This window comes from Aegilops tauschii, chromosome 7 (genome assembly GCF_002575655.3).
Source record: "Aegilops tauschii subsp. strangulata cultivar AL8/78 chromosome 7, Aet v6.0, whole genome shotgun sequence".
In the NCBI taxonomy this organism is placed as follows: Eukaryota; Viridiplantae; Streptophyta; class Magnoliopsida; order Poales; family Poaceae; genus Aegilops; species Aegilops tauschii.
In genome coordinates, this window is record NC_053041.3 from 30,452,012 (window position 1) to 30,460,463 (window position 8,452).

At 48.3% G+C, this 8,452-nt stretch overlaps 1 protein-coding gene across 1 annotated transcript; it reads left to right on the plus strand.

The window, feature by feature from the left end:
- The first annotated feature begins 806 nt into the window (after positions 1 to 806).
- LOC109775954 (uncharacterized) lies at positions 807 to 2,632 on the plus strand. The gene is made up of 4 exons (XM_020334658.1): positions 807 to 1,065; positions 1,161 to 1,386; positions 2,347 to 2,467; positions 2,585 to 2,632. Exons 1-4 carry the CDS (start codon positions 807 to 809, stop codon positions 2,630 to 2,632), a joined length of 654 nt encoding a protein of 217 aa, XP_020190247.1.
- The last annotated feature ends 5,820 nt before the right edge of the window (positions 2,633 to 8,452 follow it).

The following is an 8,452-nucleotide window of genomic DNA, read 5'->3' on the forward strand; positions in this document are numbered from 1 at the left end:
GTTATACTACTTTTCTTTTTCCAAATACCCTTATATACTACATTACCGACTGTTATACTTGTTGAACATCCGGGAGCAGATGTTGCCGTGGCTATGAGGGTGTGCGTCCTAGCAGTAGTTGGCGTGTTCGAATGTAGAGGTCTAAGCTTTTTTCTTTTAGTTTTCACGTCAGGACCTACTTGTCATACAACAAAAAGGAAAAAAACATCTACCACGTGAACATGGTCTTTTTTGTGAGAAATAATTTTTTGAGGGGTTTTGTTGACAAGAAAACAGGCCACACGCTTCAAGTCGCTGACAGCGGGCCCCATGCCACGCTGGCATGCCAAGTCAGCGTTGATTTCCTATCCATACGCGATTAGGACCGTATTTGCACAACCGAGCCAAGTTATTGCACCAGTTTCATGTATGCCACAAGTTCTAGTACTAAAGTGATCGTTTACGCCAAGTTCAAGCACCACCGGTGTAATTGACTCTTTTTGTTTCTATTCCTTTCTTCCTTCCCTCCTCTCCTCCTCTCCCAAGTCCCAACCCACTCGGCGCCGGCCTCCCTTTCACCTCCTCTCCTGTCCCAACCCACTCGCCACCGGCGAGCACTAGCAAGATAGTCCACCACCACGCCGTCTGCTGTAGGTGGGCTTCGCTGCCATGATCCATCAGATGATGAATCCCGTCTTCGTCGCTTGCTGCCAGAGAGTCACCGCCGCCGACCGAGCGGCCGCCCTGCCTCGCAGCTAAACCCCTCACAAAAACCCTAGCCAGGAAACCGCCGTCACCGCCGCCCTGCCCTGCCCCCCGGCCTCGGCATGGAGGGGGAGCCGCCCGCGCAGGGCCCGCCCCCCAGCGCCACCGCCGCCTCCGGGTCCGGCGGCGGCGGGGAGAAGGGCACCCCGTGCCAGGAGTGCGGGGATCAGCCGTGGAAGTACCGGTGCCCGGGCTGCTCCCGCCTCACATGCAGCCTCCCCTGCGTGCAGGCCCACAAGCGCTGCACCGCCTGCTCCGGCAAGCGCCCCCGCACCGTCCCCGTCCCACTCGCCCAGTTCGACGACAACCAGCTCCTCTCCGGTGACAGATTCGTCCCTCAACCTCCGGTCTAGTCCCTCGCTCGCCGTGGCCTCCATCCATGTTGACTGTCCGTCCCCTGTTTTCTCTGCGTGCAGATTACAACTTGCTGGAGGAGACGAGCCAGGTCAGGGAGACGGCCCACAGGCTGCTCGGCGGCTTCGGCCGCAACTACGGCTGCAGCTTCGAGGGACGCCATGGCGCCCAACTACCGCCGTGGCTCTCCTTCCTCCGCAAGGCTGCGGAGCGCCGGGGCGTCCGGCTCGCCTTCCAACCCATTGGCATGACCAGGAGGGAGCAGAACCGCTCGCGGCACGACAGGAGGTATCTCAGTGCTGCTCTTTCGATCGATCGATCCTGTCTATGACGATATGACGATGATGATGATCATGATATATTACTCAAACAAGTTGGTCTGAATATGCTGACTGTAAATGGATTCTGTAGAGAAGTGAAATGCTCTATATCTTGTTGGAGTTGTTGCTTTGCCTATGTATTCAGTAATCATCTACTTGTTGACATCATTGTGAGCGCCTGATGCATGTTGCCAAGGCCGCACCACCAAAAATTTGGGTCCTGGTGATATATAAGGAAGTCAATTAAAATATTTTTCATTGACCATTTGTAGTAGTATAGATTTCTTAAAGGATTAAACAAAAATCTCCTATGTCTAGAACTAGAAGACATCTTAGAAAATTAGGATACAGAGCTAGAAGGATGCACAACTTGAGATAAGAAAAATTATTATATTTTAAGGTTGTAAAGGTTGTATGTTGTGTTGGCTAAGACTAAAGATTGTAAATTCATCATCGTACCAATGTCGTTCTCTTTGCAGATGATTCTAGAAACTATATTATCAGTTTGTTGCTACTTTGTATGTGTGTTATAATATGTCCTTGTATATGTCTGGACTGAAATATGATTGTATTGGTCCTTCTTATATATTTCTTTATGATCTCAGTCAGCCTCTTTTGCACCCCTTGTGTGTTGTATCGAGGTCCAACGCTAATGTGTTGATTTTGATGTTATTTGATTGGTGAGTAAATAGAAGTTAACCGATTATGTGGTTGCCTGATTATGTGTTTCTTTTGGACCTTATGTTTTTCTATGCACTTGTCAAATCTATATGCATTCTTATATAACTATTCTCTGCACTTTTATCCTACTAGGAAATAGCTTATAGCTTCAGTTGTGCATTACGACATCGAAATGTACCGCATTGTTTTTTCGTGTCATTCTTCTGAAGAATCTGAAGTTTCCGAACCTCTCTTGGTAATGTTGCAGGGTTCTGTTGGCGACGCTGACGGTCGTTGAATGGTTCGTGGACTCAACGGTGTCGTGGCAGCCGGTGCACGGAGAAGCAAAGCTGCTGCATGTCCTCTACCTCTGGCACCCCAGCACATGGGTAAGCAGTCGACCAGACACCCCGAGCCTGAGAGATGATCAACATTTAGATACACTTGATTCGGTGTGTGGCCAAATCTGAATCTGAATCTGAATCTTAATGATGTTCGGGTTTCAGGGTGCGGGGCACTTGTACGATGGCTTCCTCCATCCGCTGGTGCACTAGTGCAAAACCGGGCTTTAGCGCCGGTTCGTAAGGGCCTTTAGTGCCGGTTCTGCAACCGGCACTAAAGAGTGGAGACTAAAGCCCCCCCCCTTTACTACCGGTTCGGCACAAACCGGCGCTAAAGTGCCACCACGTGGCACGAGCCAGGCCCGGGTGCTGGTAGACCATTAGTACCGGTTGGTAGCACCAACCGGTACTAAATGTTTGGGGTGGTTTTGGTTTTAATTTTTATTTTTCCATTAATTTTGTGTTTTCCATTTAATTCTTTTTTGTTTGCTGGTATTTTACGATACTACATATTGTACACGTTATGCATATATATAAATAGATTTTCTCGTAGAACCGATCATATATATAATCGAATGTCTCACAACCACCATTAGTTATTCACACATACACATGTATATATATACAATTTCTCCTACATGTTGCCTTGGTGCCTTCGGAGCACGATGACTAGTGGTTCATGGGGGCGGTAGCGGGTAATAGTATTCTCCTTTGGGATCTATGACCTGGTCGAGCAAAAATCCCGCTATTTCCTCTTGAAGTGCTCATATGCGCACTGTTGGTAGGAGCTGGTCCCGCACGTCTTTGAACTGTTAAGAAGGAGATCAATATGCATGTGTATTAGTTGCGTGACTAGATATCGACAATCATGTAAGATTTGTGAATAGTGTTCTGGCAAACGTACCCATTGTTGTCTATCAGATCTGCTCCTTTCGGACGCCATCATGCGAATGTTCTCGTAAACGTAGTATGCACACACTTCAGTCCCCGACGCCTGCTTCAGGGCCTTTACGAGAATAGAATTTAATCAGATAATAATTAATCAAGCATGATAATTAATTAATGGTGTTGAAACAAGAATTAAAGAGATGGTAGCTAGCTAGCTAGTACTACTTAATTACTTACCTTGGGTCGATACCAAAATAGCTTTTGTCGTCATTTTCCTGGAGTCACCTTGATGTACTTTGCCCAAGCCCTGCCCGCCGGCAAAGAAAATTAATAAAGGGGTTATTAAAAATAGTTCATATCAGGAAATGACGAACTAAATAGGCCGAGATATAGTTAATAATGATTGAAATTACCTGTTGACTATCCCCTTCACGATGCTATAGTCACTTTCTTTTTTAAGTAGTGAGTCCAGTATTTCAACTTTTCCTTCGTCAACTTTAATGTCTAACAAGATCCAGTGGAACCTGCATGCGCATACGTTTGCATGTATAAATTAAGCGGGCATGTGCATAACACTAATCAACTATAACCCTAAACCCTATACACTTATTAACATCTAGCTAGTAAGCAAAAACAGAATTTGTAGTACAAGACAGTGTGACTCACTCGAAGTTGTAAGGAAGTAGTATATTTTCATTGCTATTGAGGCGCTGATACTCGGGTAAGACATTATGAATCTTGCGTTGTTGGAGATGTGCGCTACAACACCCTTGCACGAGACGAAGGCAGGAAGACACAAAACAGTGCCATCATGAGCACGGATACGTATGACAAAGAGACAACTGAAATGTATGCTAACATAACAGACATTGTTCAGTTGCAGTATATCTCCAGTTTCGAGGATCATCGGTGTGTGGTTCTGTTGTGCTGTCGTTGGTATAACCTGTTTTCCAGGATCGCAAAACCCAGAGCTGATGATTATTTCAAATCCATCAATGTCAAGGCGGCGTACCAGACCAACGAGCCTTTTATTTTGGCAAATCAAGCAACACAGATATTTTTCTTGGAAGACACATTTGCACGTAGCGATGACTGGAGAGTATTGCAAAGGTTTGAGCAGAGGAATTCGTTTAATGAAGTTGCACAACAAGATGATGCTTACACTGCTCCTGATGTACAAGATAACACAGATGTTCCTAATATCTTTGAGAACCATCACGTCAATGACGCCGGCGAAAAGATTGCCTGTCGTGCTGTGGACATACAAGAGTTGATCAAGAAGAAGCCAGCGTTCGAGGACGGTGAGGACGAAGAAGAAGAAGACACCGTGGGGAATTACGATTCAGACTGATACACATGGCGAAGATGTTGACGCTGCTGCTGCGGATGATGATTACATTGCTTTTGTCGTATTTGCCTGTCAGAAGACGTTTTTTATCTACTATGTGAAATTGTCTTTGCTATGACAACTGAAACCTGATGAACATGTTGTTTAGTATTTTGCTGTGAGAACATCACTTGTTATGTATGCTGATTTGTGTTTGGTGATTGTATGACAACTAAAACATGATGACATTGTTGTTTACTTGTACTCATATTTGGCTGTGAAACTTGAAGTTGATGAAATAGTTTGCTGTTGGACTGCAATTTGCTCGACGTCTTCGAATGAGAACAAAGCTGACCCGACAGGGCCTCTGCTATTTATTTATTTATTTATATGAGAAAAAGGGGATACCCCCTGATTTCCGTTAATAGAAATCATTAGATGTTCACAACACTACGCCCAGCCTGCTACACAGGTTTCATTCATTACGAGTTTCAGCAAAGTGCTCATGTCGTAGCCACTGAATACATCACGAGTGCTACATACACTGCAAATAAAGAGACAATCATCCTACAGAGCACATCGATTTTGCCCATTATCTTCACAAGCTCTTTCATCTCCTCATTGCTGTCAAGGCTGTTCAGCAGCTGTTGCTTGGCCATGATCAGAGGAACTGCATCTTTAACCTTCTGCTCTGCATCTTCCTGTTCTGCCGTTCCTTCAGTTACTTGTCCAACACCCCAACCTGCTGGTATTGGGATTCCTCGGCTAACCAAATAATCAGCGTAGTTGCATTCCCCCACATCAGCAACTTCCCAGAAATACAAATCACACGAATCTTCCCTTTTCTGCACGAATCAAATTGGAAGATCATCAACCAAACTATTAAAAAAATCAGCAACTGAAAGCAGCAGAACAACACTTCAACATATTATTACCCCATGATTCGGGCATTTGTAGAAGACTCGGCCAGGGTTGCGGATTGTGGTTGAGACGCGACGGATGAGTCTGCGTGATTTGCAGCTGTGGCACCACACCAACGGCAGCGGGTTGCGATGAGCAATCGGCTACGGTGCGCGTGCCGGCGGGGGTGTGATGAGACCCACAGGCGATGGTACGGGTGGCGACTTGGCGCATATCTGGTTGTTGCCTGCTGAAGAGCAGGTGGACGAGCAGTCAACAGACATGGTTGCTGCGGCCAGAGCTTCTGGTGCTAGGCAGAGTAAGTAGAGAAGAGGAGAAGCGAGCGTTGGATATGTCAGTTTCATTACTTGCAGAGTAGCATAGCACCATATATAGTCATAGTCTAGGTTTGGATTCGATCCAGCTACAGGAGCACGTCTTTCTTTTTTCTAAAACTCGGCAACGTCTCTTTACTGGTACACTAGCTTGTTCTGTACGCCTTCCCAAGTCTTTGATTTTCTTTCCCTTTTTTTGGCGAGGAAGGAGGACAAAATTGAGAGTTCCTGGGACTCGAACCCAAGACCTCTCGGTTGAAAACCGAGGGTGCTAGTCACTTATGTGGCGAACGTTCCCTGTAAGGAGGACGGCAGACGAACGCATTTTCCTCGCAGTTTTCTTCAGTCTTAGTCAACAAACAATTGTGCCAACCTTGACCGTTGGATTGACATTCAATGTCTGTCGCATTTCTTCAGTCTCTTCTTCCTCGAGCCGCCAAAGCCAAACCAGCGCCGGCGGGACCGCCTGCTCCCGCCTCCCACGGCTGGCTGTGATCTTCCCCGGCTCCTGTTCGTTCCCGTCCGAGGCCTCACCATCGTCCTCCGCCTTGGTTCGCTCGCCGCGGCGCCGCCCTCCGGTGTTGTCAACATGGTCAACAACCGAGAGGAATAAGGAGATAACTGTACATGGTGAGGATGACAGTAGGGACCCAGCAGCGCGCAGTAATTTTGTTTTTTTGGGACGGAGAAGGGTATCAACTGGGTTGTGCGGGACCCGTGGCCCGTCTAGCCCAGGCTTTTATTTCATATGTTTAGCACATGACCAGCCCAGTTTGTTTTTTTCCTTTCTGAAAATGGCTAGCCAGCTATTTTGTTTTTTTTGCAGAATAACCAACGTAGGCCTACTTGCTTTTCTACGCCCTGCTGGGCCGAAAATCTTTCAAGACGAGGAGGGATGCATTTTGCCCAGAAAATGGGCTATAAGTAATAATAAATGGGCTGTAAAATGAAAAAATACAGCAAACAGGCAATTAGTTCCAAAATACTGTTTTCTTTCGGATTTTGATATTTTAAATTTCATTGTTTTTGTGCGGGTAAAATTTCATTGAATTTAAATTAAGGTATATTTAGATTTAAAATTAATTTGGATCTGGCTAGAAATTTCGGGCTATATGCTGTTTGGGACAGATTTGGAGGCTGACTTGTGGGTCTACTAGGTTGACGTGTACTTTGGCTTTGTCAACTTAGTCCACAAACGATTCTAGCAGCAGTGACCATTGGATGTTTATCCAACGGCCGTGCTGCTTCTTCAATATCTGATCTTCTTGCTCCAGCCGCCCAAACCAGCTCCGGTGGGACTGCCTGCTCCCGCCTCCCGTGGCCGGCTGTGCTGCCGCACAGGCCGCACCGCCCCACCTTACTACTTGCCAGGCCATTCCTCTACTCACCCACACCTCCTGTTATTTTCCGGCGATGGCAGCCGGACCAGTAAACCCTCGTACTCCCCACCGCGTGGGAAACCATTGTCGAGTCTTCCCCGGCTCCGTGTCGTTCCCTTCCTAGGCCTCGCCGTCGTCCACCGCCATGGTGCTCTCGGCGCGGCCTGGTCAACGTGGTCAACGAACGACATCCATCGGCCATGGACTGTACGCGCAAAATAATGATTCCTCCACCTGATAGCTGGGACCCACCGGAAGGGCCTCTGTATTTCGTGAAAAAAACGTCCCCCCTGCTGACATGTCGGACCCATCAGCTATATCTTCGCACGCAAGGAAGTGTCTCCTTATTACGCACAAAAAACTGAATACCCCTGCTAGCTGGGACCCACCATAGTGGGAGGATGACTTGTGGGCCAACTAAGTTGACGGGGACGGAGGGCTTTGTCAACTTAATCAATATGAACGATTCTAGCTCCAGTGACCGTACGATGTCCATCCAACGGCCGTAGTGCTTCTTCAACATCTGGTCTTCTTGCTCCAGCCGCCCAAAGCAGCGCCGGTCGTGCCGCATGCTCCTGCCTCCCGTGGCCGGCTGTGCTGCCGCGGAGGCCTCACCACCCCCTACTATTCCCACCGCTGGCCAGGCCCTGCGACGACGGCAGCCTCACACTGCAGCCGAACCAGTGAACCCTCGTACTCCTCTCCGCGCGGGCTTCCACTGCCGTGTCTTCCCCGGCTCCGCGTCGTCCCCTTCCTAGGCTCGCCGTCGTCCACCGCCGTGGTGCTCTGGGCGCGGCCTGGTCAACGTGGTCAAGGAACAACTTCCATCGGACGTGGACTGTATGTGGAGAGGCTGACAGCTGGGTCCACGGCCGCAGCAAGCAAGTGCCTCCTTATTACGCGGAAAATAATGATTCGTCCACCTGACAGCTAGGACCCACCGGACGGGCCACTGTATTTCGCGGAAAAAACATTTCCTCCTGACTGCTGGGACCCACCAGCTACACCTTCGCACACAAGGAAGTGCGTCCGGGCAAAAAAAACGATTCGCCCCCTGACTACTGGGACCCACCGGCTACATCTTCGCACGCAAGGAAGTGCGTCCGGGCAAAAAAAAACCGATTCGCCCCCCTGACTGCTAGGACCCACCAGCTACATCTTCACAGGCAAGGAAGTGCCTGACAGTCGGGACCCACCTGGTCGA